Source organism: Uranotaenia lowii, chromosome 2 (genome assembly GCF_029784155.1).
Source record: "Uranotaenia lowii strain MFRU-FL chromosome 2, ASM2978415v1, whole genome shotgun sequence".
In the NCBI taxonomy this organism is placed as follows: Eukaryota; Metazoa; Arthropoda; class Insecta; order Diptera; family Culicidae; genus Uranotaenia; species Uranotaenia lowii.
In genome coordinates, this window is record NC_073692.1 from 112,823,818 (window position 1) to 112,843,972 (window position 20,155).

Sequence of the window (20,155 nt, forward strand, 5' to 3'; positions counted from 1 at the left end):
CCCCTATAATCTTTTGTATAAAAATCTAAGGTTCTACATTGATACCCCATTCGTTTCAGATCCGCAAAAACTCCAAGCTGCTGTTTGGCAAGCGGACGGTGCTGAGCGATGGCCGCCGGAAGTCCATCCCCCAGTCGGGATTCAACTGTGATAGCTTCCAATCGTACGGAAGCACCCCAACGCTCAACAGCCAGACCAATAATGGCCCGAAAGGCGCCGTCGCCAAAGCTGAGGACGAAATCCACGGGTTGCGGCAGCTGCTCAAAATTCGCGACGAAGAAATCAACCGACTCAAGCGGGAGATCGACAAACTCAAGGTAAGGAAGCGTCATCATGCGTGTGAGATGTAAGGCGTTTTTTTTTATTTCATTAGAGGGTTAGGTTTGGTTTTTTCGTTATTTAAGACAACACAGGTGACAGGATTAGAATCTGTTTTGCTCGAGCAATTAAATCCTAGGTGTAAATTTGTTATTTTGAAAGTGATAATTTTATATGAAGAATTATCAGATTAGCAACCGTATAATTCATTAGTACTGTATTGAAAAGTTTGTCGGCTTAAAGCTATTTTGAGTTGATTCAACTCTCATCTGCTCTCAACGTTGAATATAATGCTATTATAAATTTTACGTTTTTTTTTCACTGAGATGATCCGGTGAACCTTCTCTAAAATTTAAAGATGAGAGATTGTAGACTCTTATCTTAGGTAACGTCAAAACCTTTCATGCATCCCTAACTCAAGCCATTCCTTAAATATCCAACCGAAACCCACTAACCTTATCCAGAAGAAATGTTAAGAATCCTTTGAAGCCGAAATTTGTAAAATAACATTAACTTTTCCATCTACCATTCTTAATTTCTTTCCTGTGGCTTTATCAATTTTGACGATTGACCGATTTAAAATCATGGTTTTAACACGATTTTTATTTACTTTTTTTAATGGCCAAGGTCTTAAAAATTTCAAATAAAAAAAAATCAACATGTACTGGTTAAAAATCTGAGACAGATGAAGGTTCACCAATAAATCAATTTGATTGATATCCTTTGTTGAGTTTCACTCAAAATTTGCATCGGAACATTATGGACGGTTCTCTGGCAAGGTCGGCTGTCTATCCAAGAATGACTGACTACCATGCGTTGGGTTTGCCATCGTGTCGCGTGTCTTGAATGGTTAATTTTAACTTGACCACAATAATTGTACTTTACGATGGGGGTGAACTCATAAAGCGCTAACCAGCCAATGTTTCTGTTCTTCCTCCTACCCCAGAGTGTTCTCCAGCAAACGGCCACAACCAGTCTGGATCGGCAGCAGCAGTTGGAAAACAGCACGGCGTCCTCCCATCAGAATGAGCAGCAGAGCTCCTGCAAAAGTTCGACCGAGGGTGACCTGCTGTCCAGCATTCAGGCCAACTACGTCATGGCCGGTCAGCAGCTGCCGATGTCCGAGTTGTATGGAGTTCCCGGCAAGGGATTCAACCTTAAACAAAACGGTGGCGGTGCAGGAGGAATCATTCACAACGGGACCGGCAACGGAAATGCCGGACAGTACCAGATCAACAACAACAGGACCTCGGTGTTGCTGGCCATGAAGAGGCACGGCGTTTCCGGCGAAAGCTGTGAGGTCATGGGCAGCGCTTCCGATATTAAGATACCGAAATACGACAAAGATTACAGGTGAGTTTGGTTTCGGTTGTTTAGCAGGCTACTTCGAACTTAGGAAAACTAAATAATGTTGGACCTAGAAGAAGCCATTTCGAAGATTTTTTTTTCCTGGGTTAAGTTATCTTTCTTGATGGATATTTGGGAAAAAAATTTAGAAAATATGAAAACACTTCTTCAAAACTCTAGATTGTTCACTCTAGTTCACATTTTTTTTTAATCGTAGACTTCATCAACTGGCCCATATTTCTAATGTTATATTATCCACTGAAACCGAAAATGAAAATTTAAAAAAAACTTAATAGAACAGTTTTTGAGCTATGTTTTAAGTACGAGATTTTGCTAAGTGAAAAAAGTGTTTGAAAATTTATATTTTCTAAAATATTTGAGATGTCATTACACATAGATTACCAATTGCAGTATTTTTTTGGCTTTGTTCAAATTAAATTTTACATTTTTCTGTCAAAGATGTTCTTAAAGAAGAAACATTAATGTGCTGCAAAATATTACACAAAGTTCTACTAGCTGAAATCATAAAAATTAATATTTGGATGGATAATATATTGAAATAAAAAAAAACGCGTGTTCAAAACAATCATATATCAGCATATGGAACAAGATTTTAAAGGTGAATTTTTGGTATGCCTTTTGATGCATTTTAGCCCTGACTGGTAACTGAATTACAAAAAAAATATATTTGAAAATATTGGTAATTGTCATTATTTTCACATCAACAATATAGGATAATAATAGCAATATCAAATTTGTAGGTGATATCATTGTTGGTACCAATGAAAAATCTAAACGAAAAGATCTTTGAAATGAAACATAAAAATCTAAATCATTTTATTTTGTAGTCACCTTAATAGAGCCTACTCACAATCGGAATTGTTTTAAAGTAATGCTCTGAGTAAAGCTCTCAAATTGTGTACCTTTGTTCAAGGTACAACAAATGTAAAAAGTTCAATAAACTAGTGTATAGTTAGAACCTCATTCTGCTCGGTTGCGCGTTTTTTTATCCACCAAAGACGAAGCCTAAAATTCCCTAAATAAAAGGTTTTCAAACTTATTTAATTTCGTCGAAACCCGTTGATTTATCCCGGCAAAGTGTGCCGTTGTTGTGCGGTGTTAAGTGGCGTTTGCAGATTGCGAAATATTGGTGCTTTTGCGGAGTAATTTCACCCTAGTTGTTCAAGTGACGATATACGACATAAATTTTCTGGACCGTTTTAATATTCGCAGAGTAAACGGTAGCAAACCCTTCGGTACATCTGGTAAGCCCGATCTAAGCCCCAACATTTGGTCCTTCGAGCCGGATCGAAGGAATTTCCAACCAGAAAATAGCCGGTGAGTACGCAATTTAGTTACTTGTATGCGGAAGAGGCTTGGCACCAAGAATAGCCATATCAAAGCCTAATACAATTGGTGGTAGCACAAAACGCATGAGCAAGCAACAGCAGAATAGGAATTCCCGCCAAACAAAGTCATTCAATCACTACACTGGGTGATCAGATAGCGCGCAACGCCTGAGGCACATTTTTTATTACTTTTGGCACTTTGAATATTTTTTGCGCAAATTGAAAAAAGGCAATTTTGGAAAGTTTGCCTTCAAACTTAGGTCTTGTGGGTGGCAGTCAATCGCGTAAGAGTGTTGTTCCGCGTCGGGAAGGATTTTGTCGTTCGATTTGTTCAGCACTCTCGGTAAAGTTGGTACACCGCGACGGGAAGGAGCAAATCGTTCGATTTGTACCAATCTTTCGTTCCGTGTAAGAGACTGACATCCGCGACGGGAAGGATTAATCGTTTCGATTGTGTCATTCTCTCGAAGTGTGGTGGTAGTGAAGTGAACTAGCGGTGCTACTAAAATCAGTGCTAAAATGTCGAAGACAGCAGCGAAGTTGGCCGATGCCATGAGCCGCAGAGATGTGATTTTTGCGATGGTTGATGCAGTGGAAGAATTTATTGCGCAGTATAACGGAGATCGTGATCATCGACAAGTTCCAGTTCGGATGGAAACCTTAGACAGACTGAATCTGGAGTTTGCCGAAGCCCAAACTGACATCGAACGGAACGACGATCAGGAGAATAAGAAATCCCATTTAGAAGAACGTGTGCAGTTCGAGGCCCGTTATTGTGAAGCGAAAGGTTTTTTGCTCTCTACCAGTCCCCCAGCAGACGCAAATCAATCTTCGGTGTGCAATGCAACCTTGCTCGGTTCTGTTCCCCCTTCGTTCCATCTCCGCTTGCCAAAAATTGATCTCCCAAAGTTTAATGGTGACTTTTCTCGTTGGCTGTCGTTTCGGGACACATTTTCTTCAATGGTTCATTCAAACTCGGACATCCCAACCGTAGCCAAACTGCAATATTTGCTGCAATGTTTAGAAGGAGAAGCACGTAAACCTTTTGAGTCAGTTGATGTTGAGGCCAACAATTATGGAAATGCCTGGAGTACACTTCTTAAGCGGTACGATAACCGAAAGTTATTGAAGCGACAGCTATTTAAGGCCATTTACGATCTCCCACCAGTAAATAGAGAATCCCCAGAAGATTTGCACAACCTGATTGATGATTTTGATCGACATGTAAAGGCGATGGCGAAACTAGATGAACCCGTTGAACATTGGGATACCCCACTTCTGAATCTTCTCTCCTACAAACTAGATCATGTGACATTGCGTGCTTGGGAAGAGAAGACCAGCGAAAATGATGACGTTAAATACACCCAAATGATAGACTTCCTTCATCAGCGAGTTCGTGTACTGAAAACAGTTATGCCAGCTAAACTCCAGCAATCGGAAGTGGCCAAATCGACTGGTTCAAAGTACACTTCCAAGAAGATGGTAGCAAACACAGTAGCAGCAGGGGCAAAGTCCACCTTTCCTTCTTGCGTCGCCTGTAAAGAAAAACATCTGTTATTCCAATGCCCAAGGTTTGAGAGTTGGCCCGTTCATCGTCGCCGTGAATTAGTAGCATCTAAGCGCTTATGCTTCAACTGCTTCCGATCAGGTCATGTTGCCATGAAGTGTGTATCCAAGTACACTTGTCGAACATGCCACGAAAGGCATCATTCTTTACTACACCTTCCCTCGTCATCGAAGTCTAGCATACAATCCATCCCACAGTCCATACAACTCCAAGCCGCACAACCTCAAGCCGTACAACCACAAGCCGTACAACCATCAGGCCTACAATCGACAGCGATAGAACAACATGGCACTTCAGCACAACATGTTAGCCTATCCGTCCAATCGTCAAACAGCACAGTATTACTACAAACAGTGGCGCTGTTAATTGTTGATAAGCACGGAAACGAGTTACCGGCCCGTGCGCTATTAGATTCCGCCAGCATGTGTAATTTCATAACGAAAAAATTATCGAATGCACTTGATCTTCGTCGAAAAACAGTTGACATCGCGGTTTCAGGAATCGGAGATTCTGCGAAGCAGATAAGATGTCAGTTAACTGCAACGATACGTTCACGAGTTTCTCCATTCACAACCAGTTTAGAGTTCCTAGTTCTCAAGAAACCGACAGCATGTTTGCCAACAGTACCCGTTGATTTCTCACAATGGGGAATGCCTGATGTTACGTTAGCCGATCCATCATTTAACATCCCTGCCGACATCGATCTTGTTGTTGGAGGCGAAGTGTACCACGAATTTTACAATGGCAGCAAGATCTCTCTTGGCGATGGATTACCAGTTCTCGTCGACACTGTGTTTGGATGGACGATATCCGGGTCGGCACCGATTAAATCAAATCAAGTCCCTCTAGTGTGTCACCTTAGCACTGTTGATCGTGATCTTGAACAAGCAGTGCAACGTTTTTGGGAACTCGAATCTATAATACCGTCATCATTGTACACAAGTGAGGAGAAGAAGTGCGAAGAATTGTTTATCACTACCACCACTCGCGATTCGTCCGGTCGTTTCGTCGTTCGACTGCCACTCGCGTGTGACCCTCAAGTAACCATCGGCGACTCCCGTGCTATCGCTGAACGTCGCTTTCACAGTCTTGAACGAAGACTGTACCGTGACCAGCAAATCTGTGAAGACTACACCAAATTCATCGAAGAATACATTCGGCTGGGCCATATGATCAAACTCGATGATCCTGTTGATGATTCTTACCCGCATTGCTACCTTCCGCATCACCCTGTATTCAAAGAATCGAGCACCAGCACAAAGATCCGTGTAGTCTTCGACGCATCCTGCAAGACGTCGTCTGGTTTTTCAATAAACGACCTGCAGTTAGTTGGTCCAGTAATTCAAGACGATTTGCTGTCGATCGTCTTACGTTTCCGCAAGCACCCAATAGCCCTTGTAGCAGACATCGAGAAGATGTATCGCCAGGTGAAATTACATCCGAATGATTGCGTCTTCCAACGAATCCTTTGGCGAACCGATCCCCAAGATCCCATTCGCACATACGAACTCCAAACAGTTACGTACGGTTTTGCCTCAGCACCATTTCTGGCCACCCGCGCACTCCAACAGGTGGCCGAAGAAGAAAGCGACAAGTATCCCGTGGCGGCAGCAATATTTAAAAGCGACTTCTACATGGATGACTGCCTTACAGGTGCAAATGATATTCGTTCAGCTATTGAGTTCCGCCGACAAGCAACAGATTTAGCCAACTCTGCCGGTTTTCCATTAAAAAAATGGGCTTCCAACGAATCAGCCGTCTTAGAAGGAATTCCACTAGAAGATCTAGCAGTTTCGCCTGTTCATAGCCTTCAAGATGAGCAATCTGTTTCAACTCTTGGTCTTGTGTGGGAGACCAAAACCGATGTGCTCCGCTTCCGTGTACAGTTGCCGTTACCTGCAGCTGTGCTGACTAAAAGGAAAATAATGTCCTATATTGCCCAGATTTTTGATCCCCTCGGGTTGGTGGGTCCTATAATCACAGTTGCTAAACTGTTCATGCAGTTGTTATGGTCGCTTAAAACCGAAGAAGGCCACACATACGAATGGGATCGTCCACTACCGCCGCAGTACCAGGTTGACTGGAAAACCTTCCACGGGACGCTAGACACCATCACCACCCTCAAAGTTCCACGATTCACATCAATCGCCCAGGCAACATCGATTCAGCTGCATTTTTTCTCAGATGCCTCTGAGAAGGCGTACGGCAGCTGCTGCTACATGCGTTCCGAATGTGCCGGAACAGTACGAGTTTGTCTGTTAACATCGAAGTCGAAGGTAGCACCCCTAACCAGTCACCACTCTATCGCCCGTCTAGAACTGTGTGGAGCAGTTTTGTCGACTACGTTGTATGAGAAGGTTTCACGTGCTCTCCAGGTTACCGCTGACGTTTATTTTTGGACAGACTCCACCACCGTTCTCCATTGGTTACAGTCCACCCCGGCACGTTGGAAGACCTTTGTTGCGAACAGAGTATCCGTGATTCAAAACAAAACCGATATCAAATCTTGGAAACACGTCCCCGGTGTATCAAACCCCGCCGATGCCTTATCACGTGGAATCAGTCCAACCGAAATCTCTGATCATCCACTCTGGTGGACTGGAGCTCCATGGCTTGCCTTGCCAACGAAGGATTGGCCTCAAACAGAACTATCAAGTGCTAAAACAGTTTCCATCCCCGAAGAAAGAACACCCGTGGTGTCTTTAGCTGTATCCGATCAAACAGAAGATTTCGCCTCCAGATTATTCGGCTTATACTCCAGTTACAGCAAACTGCGCCGCACGGTGGCCTACTGTATGAGATATCTACGTGCCGTGAAGGCTGTTAGGCGAAACGAGAGACTCGAACCATTTCAATATCTGGAATCTACCGATTTGAAGGACGCAGAACTAGCTTTGTGTCGTCTAGCTCAGAAGCAGCACTTGTCCGAAGAAATTGCCAGCCTAACTAAGAACGGTCGTGTTTCTCCATCATCGCCATTGAAATATCTACGCGCTAGACTCGACCCTGACGGAATAATCCGACTCCGTGGTGTTCTGAGCAATGCACACCTTCCTGATCATGTCAAACATCCAATAGTTCTGCTTGCTAAGCATCCGTTGGCGAGCCTGTTGGCCGATTACTATCACCGAACTCTACTCCACGCCGGCCCGCAGCTCATGTTAGCAACAATTCGCCAAAGGTTCTGGGTCATAGGTGCACGTGATTTAGCCCGTCGTGTTTATCATCAGTGCCATAGGTGTTTCCGCAGTAAACCCAAGATGATTGAGCAGAGCGTAGCAGATCTTCCAAGTTCCCGAGTTGCTCCAAGACGACCATTTGCAGTTTGTGGTGTTGACTACTGCGGCCCAGTGTATATCAAATCTCCGGTGCGGAACCGAGGTCCAACGAAGGCCTACATAGCAATTTTTGTTTGTTTCACTACTCGAGCCGTGCATATAGAGCTGGTTTCAGACCTGTCAACATCAGCTTTCATCGCAGCCTTACGACGTTTTGCCGCTCGAAGGAACACACCACACGAAATCCATAGCGATAATGGAACAGCTTTCCGAGGTGCCCACAACGAACTGAGACGTATTCACCAGATGTTGAAGTCCGACGCTGATGGTAGAAAACAGATTCTCGACTGGTGTGCCGAAGCAGGTATAACTTGGAAATTTATCCCACCTCGTTCCCCCCACTTTGGAGGATTGTGGGAAGCAGCGGTTAAGTCGGCAAAACATCACTTGCTCCGGGAGATTGGACAAACCAACATCACGTACGAAGACATGACAACATTGTTAACAGAAGTTGAAATGTGTTTAAACTCAAGACCACTCATTCCAATTCCAACTGAGCCCGACGACATAGAAGCGCTTACGCCTGGACACTTCCTTGTTGGAGGAAGCCTGCGAGCACCACCCGATGAAGATGTTGCTGAAGTTCCCGATAACCATTTGACACACTGGAAGCTTACCCAAAAAAGGTTCCAGCGTATATGGAGGAGATGGTACCCAGAATACCTTCAGCAACTACAATCCCGAGCAACGAAGCACCAGAAGCCAGCAACTGTCATCCAAGAAGGAAGTATGGTCGTTATCCACGATGACTTGCTGCCACCCGCTCAATGGCCGCTTGGTATCGTCAAGAAACTGCACCCCGGTAAAGACGGCGTTGTTCGAGTGGTAACGCTACGAACCGGAAAACGAGAAGATGTTAGGAGGTGTGTCAACAAGCTGGCCCTGCTTCCAATGCCAGATCCGCCAGCTGAACAATGAATCCTGAAATGAAGACCTGGTAGAGCACGCCGAAATTTGCTCGAGGCGCTCGTGGGAATATCGCAGGTAATTGCGGTTCCAAATACTCCAATCCAATCGTTCGATCTACCTGGTCTTTCTTTTCCCAGTTGCAGAGGTTCCGTGGCACAGTGTTGTGCCTATCCGTATCCGCCCGAGTGGCCTGGTAGCAAGTAACGCTGCCAAATCCCAAGATCCTAGTCCGTGAGAGAGCCTTGTCCTGTCGATGTCCCAAACGATCGACAATTCCCATGATCATCCATCCAGCTAGAAGTGTTGATCATCTGTACGTACGCTGACTGCGATAGTTGGCATCCACCTGAAGACGGCCGTGTTCCCTATGTTGCGGCCAACCCCCTACGCTATAGCAATCCAGCTTCCAGCTAGCCCTGCTGAAGATCAGCAGTCCCAAGATATGTCGAAGGAGAAGTATCATTTTTGTTATTTTGAAATAAGCCATTTCAAGGTGGCCGGAATGTTGGTACCAATGAAAAATCTAAACGAAAAGATCTTTGAAATGAAACATAAAAATCTAAATCATTTTATTTTGTAGTCACCTAAATAGAGCCTACTCACAATCGGAATTGTTTTAAAGTAATGCTCTGAGTAAAGCTCTCAAATTGTGTACCTTTGTTCAAGGTACAACAAATGTAAAAAGTTCAATAAACTAGTGTATAGTTAGAACCTCATTCTGCTCGGTTGCGCGTTTTTTTATCCACCAAAGACGAAGCCTAAAATTCCCTAAATAAAAGGTTTTCAAACTTATTTAATTTCGTCGAAACCCGTTGATTTATCCCGGCAAAGTGTGCCGTTGTTGTGCGGTGTTAAGTGGCGTTTGCAGATTGCGAAATATTGGTGCTTTTGCGGAGTAATTTCACCCTAGTTGTTCAAGTGACGATATACGACATAAATTTTCTGGACCGTTTTGATATTCGCAGAGTAAACGGTAGCAAACCCTTCGGTACATCTGGTAAGCCCGATCTAAGCCCCAACAATCATAAAGCCAATCCGTCATACTGGGTGAAGTGTTTTACGGCATCGAAAAAATGTTAAAATTTGTACATCTTTTGCTTAATTTTCTAAATTTTCTCTGAAAATCCATAACTTTAAAAAACTATCTCACGAAACATTCAAGGGAAAACGATACAAAAGGTAATCAAAATTGTTTACGCTAAAACGAAGTGTTTTAGGCCAACAGTGTGTTCAGGACATTTTCCCTTCATTACAAGTACTTCAAAATGAGCTATTGATAAAAGTTATTTAATAACCCAGTAGTGAGTTGGAAAAATTTTTTTTTGTAAAAAGTGTAGTAATTGTTTTGCAGACGTCATTGAAAACGAAAAATATTGAAAAAAAAATATGAAAAATAGCTGTTTTCAAATAACTGTATCTTCCTAGTTCGGGTGAGTTCGGTTAATGTTTTGGTTATATCATAATCAGGCGGATATTACATTTGTGAAAACGTTTATAAACCGTTTTTTAAGCTGTATGATTGATTTAAGCTATAGACTTTCAAGGGTTTTTAGAGCAAATTTAAAAAATGGCAATAAGCAACCCGTTTAGTTCGGTCACAACTTCGGTTACAGCATGAGGTTGTTCAAGCCTCCGGAAAAGAACATCTGATCGGCCAAAGCTTGATTTTCAAACATTGAGCGCTATTATTATTTTTAATCTTTCCGTTTGTTACCATTCTTATTCTTATAAAAGTACTCATAACAATAATTTTACATTTTCTTTTACCTGAAATATATATTTAGCTACATTTGTACTCAAAACTTGCTTACCTTAAATGTTGAATTTATTCTTGTTTATTGATCAGTTAAAATCCATTTGTCATGAATAAAAATGGTGATTTAATAAAAAAGTTCGCTCCTAAAAACCATTGAAAATAGCTAGTTAAAATCATTCATGAAGCTATAAAAAACGGTTAAATGTTAAAAACTTTATATATCCATGAACGTAAAATCTGCCTTATTATAATGCAATCGAAACAGTAATCGAACTCACTTAAACTAGGAGTACAGTTGTTTAAAAACAGCTAATTTTCTTTAGTTTGTTCGTTTATCTCTAAATATTCATCATTATTTATGGTTAGCTTCTACAATGATGACGTCTTCTACAAAGCTTTTAGGGGAAAGTCGAGTAAGACGGACACCCTAAGGTAGAATTTCAATAGAAAATCAGATATCACTTTTTTCATCGCAGTTTTCGTGCAGATGGGAAATTTAGGTTGTTTGCTATCGCATTAACCAATGGAATTAGTGAATTTCTTTCATCAAGACTTTTTAATAGCTGTCTAAAACATGCTTGAAAATTACGCTTTTCAAAAATGGTCGGGTAAAACGGACACTGCTCAGAAAAGGTACATTTTGTCGCAAAAATGGCTGTAGAAGTAGATATTTTTGTAAGTTAAGTATTTGAAAACGTTTTTAAACCAAGAAAATAACATGAAATAATGGATCCTCAAAGTTGTTGTTTGTTTTGTTAACTATTATGGGACCTTGCATGCTATAAATAAACGAAAGGTCTCGAAAGTGTTGATACACTAAGGCGAACATGTTTCCATCATTAGATTTGTGCCAAACATTGGTATTTTTGAAATATTGAAAGTGTCCGTTTTACCCGACTACTTTTTTTCATTTCAAAAACTTGCGTGGTGACGTGGTAGCTCTAAAATTAAAACTACAAAAAATACTTTTCTATCTCACTTCTAGGTGATTTATTCACCATCATCGAAAGATCATTTTGAAGTACCGAAAAACGGGGTAACATAAATCACCGGGGTTACTTTGATGAACATAAAAATTTTCCACATATTCAGTAATTACTAAGTCTAAAGTTAAAATATCTCAAAAACAAAATTTCTTCGTTTAAAAACCTATAAGTTGAGTTCCAAATTGGGAGAAACTTGATTTGTTTTTAAAAATTTCAAATGTAAATAAAAGTGTAAATCTTCAGTTATCTATTTTTTCGAAGGCTCGCAAACAAACATGATGAAATCGATGCGTTTAGAAGCAGCTGGTTTATTTATGTGAGAGTTCACCTTTTTCCCTGGTAAATGCATAGTTTTGGTAAAGTTTTTGTTGTATTTTGAGGTAAGTTTTTGATATTTAAAAAAAAGGACATTTTCCAAGAGTTAATAAGACAGTCTAGGACAAAAGGCTAGAAATCCTATCGAGTGGTGAAGATTGAAGAAATATAATAAAGAGGAATATTGCGAGGGCATAGTAAATTGAATGAAGGCAAATTGTTTTTTTGTAAACCCATAGAAGATGTTTCGGACTTAACACATTAAGGACCGCACATTAAGGACTTAATCAAGAAACACAGCAATTCAGCATTATATATCTCAGAATTCACTGGACCAAAGATTACAAATTTATTATCTTTGAGCCACCGGAAGTTTTGTGTTCAATTTTGTAGAATTTCATCATGATTACTTGATAAACTAGTATTTGTAAATGTTATGAAGGTGTTGTGTATCCTTTATGATCAAGAAAATTCGTTGAAACCGTAAAAATAGGGACTGATCAATGTTACCCCAAAGCTTTTAATTCTTTACAAAGACGAAATCGATTTTTAAATCAAATTTAAAGTAGTCAAATAAATGTCAGCAAACATGTTTTACGTTCATGGGAGTCCAGTACTGGTTTTAACAATATGAAACAAGCCAAATTCCCTTAACATAAAATATTTTTTGTTTCGATTAAAGTCGTTTCAACATCTTTATGTCATTCGCGACTTATATCAACGATGCAGTTGGCGGACAGTCACTGAAAAACTTATCCGGTACAACTGTGATCGATGTTTACTCTTGGGCTCAAACTCACGAACATCGGCTCAGGAAGCAACTGTCTTGCCAACTGAGCTATATTACAAACCCTTTTAACAGAAAATATAATAAAAAAGCATTGAAAAAGGTAATTAATCTTCCCCGCATTACGGTAGTTGTAATGTTGAAAAATGTTTCGAAAACACTATAGGTCTTAAACTTTTCGTTTCGGCGTAAACAATTTTGTATCGTTTTTCCCTGTGTGCGATGTGAGTTGCAATGTCATCATCATTTTGTTATTATTAAATGATAAAATAAAAATTGAATAAGTTTTATGGTATACAAATGATGCATCATGCATGATGCCCCGTTTGTCGGCATATTTCATCAGAAGGCCACATCATGATTGGAGTTTTAACAAATAGTTATTGCAGTTCAAAGTTTGCATAAAAATCCCAAGGTTCAGCTTATGTTTGAGAACATCGAGTGTGTCGAATTGCAACTTTTCTCGAATTTCAAAAACTCTGTAGTACAAAATGTTTCCTTTTTGGTCAAAACAAACGACAGAATTATTGCAAATTTTTACAATGATTTGTAGATATTCGCGTTTTGGTTCGAGATTTTGTATGAAAAAATTCGCAAAAATTTGTTGGGAAAGTGTAACATTTTTGGTTTTGTTTCAATATTTTGCTCTCCCGTTATATAATCGAAATTTCTTTATACGATAAAGCGGTAGGAGTAGCGAGGAAATAGTTATAATGCCCCAAACAGAGCGTTCTTTTGTCATGAAAATGAACTAGCTAAACTGACAAATTATTCGTCCAATTTTTGGAATATTGTTTTAATAAGAATTTTTTTGATTTTTGAGTCTTGAAACGTTGTAATGCAACGATATATTAGATTGTCTATCATTTGCAAAAAAAGTAAGGACATCCAGAAGGTAAAAATCACCAGATGCAATGGTTTTGAAAAAATTAAACTAAAATTGGGTGGTGCTATTTTTTTACTTCTTCAAATCACTTTTTGTATTATGTTTTGGCATTTCCAATCTTGCAGTTTATTGGGATCGATATCTGAGGACACCGACATTATCTTACAGACGTTTGATACCTTGACTATCTCATAGCTTTTTTATTTATGCTTCAGCGATTAAAATGATAATGAAAGCAATAATGAAAAGGTCAGCATACTTCATTTTCTCGAAATAATTCATGTGTTTCAATCTATACTCTTTCGAAGAGAGGGAATGAGATTTTTCTGTAAATAAAATTTTTAGTGTGAGAAAGAAAAAACAAAATGTTCGTAGCCGGTTAGGGTCATATAGAGCTGGATAACTATTTTTGCTGTATCTTTTTCTACATGTTCACTGTCTATTTCTGAAGAAAAAAAATTAAAACAATTTGGTTGGTGTCTGAAAATAGAGCCGAAGTACAGAATGGTCAAAAAAAGATAACGTTTTTGAACGAAGATCGTGACCATCTTGGTTAAAAAAAGGAAATTTCACAATGTTAGCTAAACTTTGGCTAATTTGAATAACTTTCGTTTTATAATAATATTTCCGAAAATTGGACAAAATATTCATCATCACGGCTAGTTTCTCTCCATGAAAAAATAATGTTTTGAGCGTAACAACTTTTTTATCGCTACCCCTATCGCTTTGCTGTCTCGGGTAAACTTGTAGCCAGTGCATTTTTCAGTAAACTGCAACATTGGAATTTTATATGAATCACATTAGAACAAAATATTGAAAAAAAAAAACAAAAAATGGACATTCTCCGAAAAAATTCTCGCATTTTTTCCATACAAAATTTCAAGTCAAAACCCAGGTAACTGAATCTTATTTTACTAATCAGCAGACCAAAAAAACTTTTAAGACAATGAGGTTTTTGAAATTTGAGAAATGTTGCCTAATGCTCAATTGATTGAAACAAGAGTTTCTTAAATTATTGACCTTATTTGGAGTATTGTTTAAGTAAGGAGTGTATTCGAGTAAAATGTAACACTTTGTTTTGTGATTAACTTTTGAATGTATGGATAAAAATTGATATATTTTTCAGCGAAGTTACCTGTTAATGTGATGTTCAGATATGCAAATTTTTGTGATGTCCTGTCAAGTTGTTTTTGAGATAGCATCATATGAATAATTTTTTCGACTTTTATTTTTGGAAAACACGTGCGCCATTTATAATTCATACTATGAATCACTTGTTTATGGCAATTTTTGATTACCTTTGCTATTTCCTGAAGCTTGACCTTCAAAAGCCCTTAACCCGAGCTGCCCGTGAAGCAGCTCAAGTAGAAGAAGAAGAAGAAGAAGAAGACCTTCAGAATAACTACAATTTTTTAAGTTGGTCGAAGCTATAACCAATTTAGCCAACTCCAATACAACTCAAACAGAGTACAAACTATGTGGGATCTATTGAAGAGCTTTGCTGAGAAAGCGGTCGCATTTGGAGGCAGTCTTCTTTGTATGTTTAGCCATTTAGCCATTAATTGTTATGAAACAATCAGTAATTTGCAGTTTCCGCAGAGCCAATGCCTCCGCTAGTACCAGAACTTAAATTTTTCATTTTTTTTTATCTTTTTTATCTTTGGGCAATACAGACGAGACTTGTCAACGGAAAGTTTCTGGTTGAAAACCTGCCAGGGGACTGTTAGAGAGTTCGTTTTGCTTTTTATTGTGAAATATACAATATACTCTCCACAAACAGTCCAAATGTTTTGCAGATGATTTTGCCACCGTATTTTGTTTATTTTACCGGTGGGCAGCTTTTCTGCCTTGTAAAAATAAAATCAAGCCCATATAAATATACTTATAAAAGTCAGCTAGACGGACCAGTCAGAACAAAAAAAACTTTTTAATCACTTCCACTAATTCATATTTTCGGATTGAGCTTGATAATACCTCTCGCATTCCTTTTACTTCATGGAAAAAACAATCTTTTGGACCATCTGAATTTTGTTCGAATAGTTGATCTCCAGATGTTTTCGGGTCTCCCACTGCTGGGACTTCTCTGGATTTTTCACGATCCTGCCCAAAAAATTTGTCAATGAACTTCAGTATCGTACGCTTTCTCAAACCACTAAACAGATTGTCACCAAATTTTATGCACATACACATTACAATACTAGGTGCCTTCACTGAAAATTTTATTAATTTCCATCCATGCATTCAAAAGTTATTCACGAACAAAGTGTTGCATTTTTTCGAATTGGCTCCTTAAATAAGGAATACAAAAGTTATTGTTAAGATGTCAACAAAAACCTTTTTTTTATTTATCCAAACTAGCGCCAAACAATTGATCAAAGACGCCATTCTGGACAACGACTTCTTCAAAAACATAGACTCGCTGCAGATAAGAGAAATCGTCGATTCGATGTACAGCCGAGAGTTCCAGTCGGGCGAGTACGTCATTCACGAGGGCCAGGCCGGGTCGCACCTGTACGTGTCCGCAACCGGCGAGTTCGAGGTGCTGAAGGAGGGCAAAAATCTGGGCACCATGGGACCGGGGAAAGCTTTCGGGGAACTGGCCATTCTGTACAATTGCACCCGCACCGCTTCCATTCGAGGTAACGTAGAGTTTGTTTTTTAATTCTTCAGATACGAAAATGTATGGTAGTTATTCAGAAAAATACTTTAATTAGAGGATTTTTTTTCTAAACAGCTTTCACAAACGCTCGAGTGTGGGTCCTGGACCGCAAAGTCTTCCAGCAGATAATGATGCGAACGGGAATGCAACGGATAGAAGAGAACGTAAGCTTCCTCCGGTCGGTGCCGCTGCTCAAGAATCTGAGTAATGACGTACTCACCAAGATTGCAGACGTGCTTGAAGTGGTAGGTATCATTTTGATACGTGGTTTTGAAGGAGTTGTTTTATTTTCAAATGATTTCCTAGGAAATATATGTTTCCCGTTCTGATAACATCTTTTGGAAAATTTCATTTGTAAGTTTATGTTATTAAAAAAAAACAATTTTCTTTAACTCTTTCAACAGGAATTCTACCCGGCAGGAACGTACATCATACGTCAGGGAGCAGCTGGAGACACTTTCTTCCTAATCAGCCAGGGCACGGTAAAGGTCACGCAGCGACTGCCAGGTAAATGGGATCACTTGCTTTGAAGATGATGTCTGTCACCGGCAAAGACTGCACAGTGGGGAAAAATTGATGATGATGTTAACTTTTGCCAATCACATTTTAAATCAAGTGTACAAAAATTTGTAATGTTTGCCTCAAAATCACTTTAGGCGCCATCCATAAATTACGTAACGCAAAAATTGCACTTTTTTGACCCCCTCCCCCCCTTATGTCGCAAGTTGTAACGCTTCGACGTACCCCCCTATGAAAATTACGTAACGCTGATAATTACCCCCCCCCCCTCCCCTCATCTTCTCATGGTTTTGAATACTGATTTTCGAAGGTAAAAAAATATTTTAACATAATTTTTTAACGTTCTTCAAAACGGAATTAATATCGATCCATCCAAATCGCTTCTTAGTACTCATTGATGATAACTCTCTCATAAAATAAATTGATTGTCTTGTTATGAGTTGCTCTTTGCTTGTAAACTGTTGATCTACCTTGTTTACTTTAATTTGTTCAAGAAGCCTAACTTGTTATGCGAAATATATTCCACTAAGTAGTATTCGTCGCAAGAATCAAAATAGCATTTTTTGATTAAATTGAGAAAAAGTTATAAAATTTACGTCTTAAGGTTGAATTGAGTTCTAAAGGGTAAATGTACCTAAATGTAGGGGTATTTTTCATCCATTGTACGTAGGGTCGTATGAGTTCTCTGCACCTGAATGGTTTAGTTAGCTGTTTCAGACCATCCCTTCTATGATAACATTGACTTATCACGGTGTGCATTGTGGTATCTCACTAATACTCAATACCAGCACTTGAAACGAGTATTGCATCCAGATACTTGTTTTGGCATCTTGTGTTGGGATTGATCATTAGTTGTTCCTCGTGTATCAGCCAATGCAAGATGTGTGTAGTCACCCTATGCTATGCTATGCTATGCTTAATGTAGTGGTTTTTTTCAACGGTTATTTCACGGATAATTAATACACCTTTCAAGTCTATTTCAAGTCTATTTCAGAATCTTTAAAGAGGAAATAAAGAGGAAAAAATCAGTTTATACACTGATATTTTAGCTTGCTCATCTGTATCCTACAACCAGTTTCAATCATGTTGAAGCTTACAAATTTTAAACTGATTTTGGTTTGCATATCATTCTGCCAAAATTGCATGACATAAAAAAAGCAGCGATTAAACTGAAATTTTTAAGGAAAAAATCGTTACGTAACGATGAGCATACCTCCCCCCTCCCCTATGCCACAATTCGTAACGTTCGAGCTAACCCCCCGCCCCCCCCTAGGAGCGTTACGTAATTTATGGATGCCCCCTTAAACAGTTGAAAAATAAACTAAAATCAAGAAAAATTTAAAAAATGAAGAGGGATATCTATAGTTTTCATTACAAAAAAAATGCTTTTATGCTCAACAAATTTGCAAATCATAGCTTGTGGGAATTTTTGGCATTGATCACACATAATACATTTCGGTAGCAAATTTTGAATAAGTGAAAAACCTCGTTCGAAGACCTACATTTCGCTGGTATATAATTATTTAAAGAATATTTGGTTTTCGAGAAATAAAGGAAACAAAATTATTTTTGCTGGAAGTTTATGGAGCTGTCAAACTTTGAAAGCGTTTTTCACGAAACATCAATGTTGGCGCATTCGCCGTATCCAATATTCGATAACGATTTTTTCTATTTAAAAATTTTTCACATGACAAATGAAGAGTAAGAAATAAACTCTATTAATTTTATTGAAAGAGAAAGAGTCGAGCATAAATCCTATATAAGGAATTCTATCAGAATTTTCGCGAAACAGGTAAAATAATATAAAAAAAACCCTTTTAAAGCAATCAAAGCTCGGGAAATAATATTGATATTAAATTTTATAATTTTGACTCATGATACGTGTGAAACGCAAAATCATATCGTTTAAATAGGGCAGAATGGGGATACTTGATCCCTTTTTCTTATTTTCATAATATCTTTATGGAAGAAAAAATGCGGATCACCGTCTGTTTCATTTTTTAACAGCGTTTTATTTCGAGTTTTTATGCTTCAAAAGTTATATCTATAATATATGAACCGTAATTAAACTAAAAACTAGACTGTTTTCGAGGGACCCAAAAAATATGTCATTCTGAAAGTTAAAGGAGACTTGATTCTTTAATCAGGGTGCCCTAAGCTTTGGCAAAAATCAAGCATAATTTGAAGATAAATGTTCCAATGACTTTTTTGGCCATATTAGTTTTCATTTCACAGTTCATAAGTTTCAGACAAAAAGTATTCTATAAGTTTGTCAACTACCCTATACTCATTGCATACTTTAGGGGGCATTTTTTTAAATATTCAGATAAAAGTACTTTTTTGAGTCCTTTTTATCAGGAAATTATTGGATCAATAAAAGTCATTGGATAAATATTAATAATGTTCTGCTGAGCAATAATCAACATCCATTCAGAAGAAAAAAATATCTTTTTGGACTCGAGTGATCAAGTGAACCCATATCATACATTTTGGAAAGCTTTTTCTTGAAAAAAATAAAAGTTTCAGAATGCGGGTAGGCTTAGGGGAGAGTGGGGATACTTGATCCCCTTTTCTAATTTTCACCATATCTTTTTGGAAAAAATTAGCAACTCGCCGTCTTTGACATTTTCTGACAGTCTGTAACTTCTAGTTTTTATGCTCAAAAATTAGAACAATACTTGAACCCGTTGATGAACTAGAAGCATTTTCGTGGGAGTAAAAAAATTGCGATTTTTCTGAAGTTAGGGGAGACTTGATACCCTATTGAAGGAGACTTGATCTTATATTCAGGAAGCCCTTATCCTTGTATAAAAATCAAACAAAACCCCAAGATAGAATGTTAATTGACTATTTTGGTCATGTTTGTTCTCATTTCACAATTTATAGCAGACATAAGAAGAAAATTCTATAACTTTGTCTCAACGCTATTCACATTGCGTACTTAAAGGCGCTTTTTTTTTTATAATTAAGAGAAAATTAATTATTTTTGCTCTTTTCTTCAGACAATTGTTTGATAAATATTAGTTTTTGGATAAATATTAGTTATTTCGTAATCAGCAATCCTAACGATCAATTCAGAAGAAGAATATGCCGTTTGGAAGGGGGATCATTTGTACCCATAATCAACATTTTAGAAAACTTTTTATGAAAAAAGTTGAGAGTTTTCCATTGCTTTGAAAATATGGCATTCTGAAGTTCATTTTACGCTCGAACGATTGATACATTGGAACAAATATTTTTTTCATTATTTTCCCATGAAAGGAACATTTTAAAGTGATGAAAAAATATCTTCAAGTTACATTTTGTGAAATTTTTCACACAAAATTCAATTACTCAAACAATTATTTTGTTGAATTTTTGTAAACTACAAGCATTGTTATTTTGCTCATTTTGGCACATTTTTCTAGAACATTCGATAT

At 38.5% G+C, this 20,155-nt stretch overlaps 2 protein-coding genes across 2 annotated transcripts in view; both read left to right on the forward strand.

Moving 5' to 3' along the window:
- Nucleotides 1–20,155, forward strand: part of LOC129743641 (cGMP-dependent protein kinase, isozyme 1-like) — a 118,708-nt gene that overhangs the window by 84,646 nt on the left and 13,907 nt on the right. Inside the window, exons 3-7 of the mRNA XM_055735719.1 lie at nt 60–317; nt 1,265–1,671; nt 15,917–16,197; nt 16,293–16,462; nt 16,622–16,724. Coding sequence (XP_055591694.1) covers nt 60–317; nt 1,265–1,671; nt 15,917–16,197; nt 16,293–16,462; nt 16,622–16,724 — 1,219 coding nt within the window. The remainder of the gene's footprint in view (nt 1–59; nt 318–1,264; nt 1,672–15,916; nt 16,198–16,292; nt 16,463–16,621; nt 16,725–20,155) is intronic.
- LOC129743640 (uncharacterized) lies at nt 2,930–10,353 on the forward strand. Its single transcript, XM_055735718.1, has 2 exons — nt 2,930–8,903; nt 8,966–10,353. Exon 1 carries the CDS (start codon nt 3,534–3,536, stop codon nt 8,835–8,837), a length of 5,304 nt encoding a protein of 1,767 aa, XP_055591693.1. The 5' UTR covers nt 2,930–3,533; the 3' UTR covers nt 8,838–8,903; nt 8,966–10,353.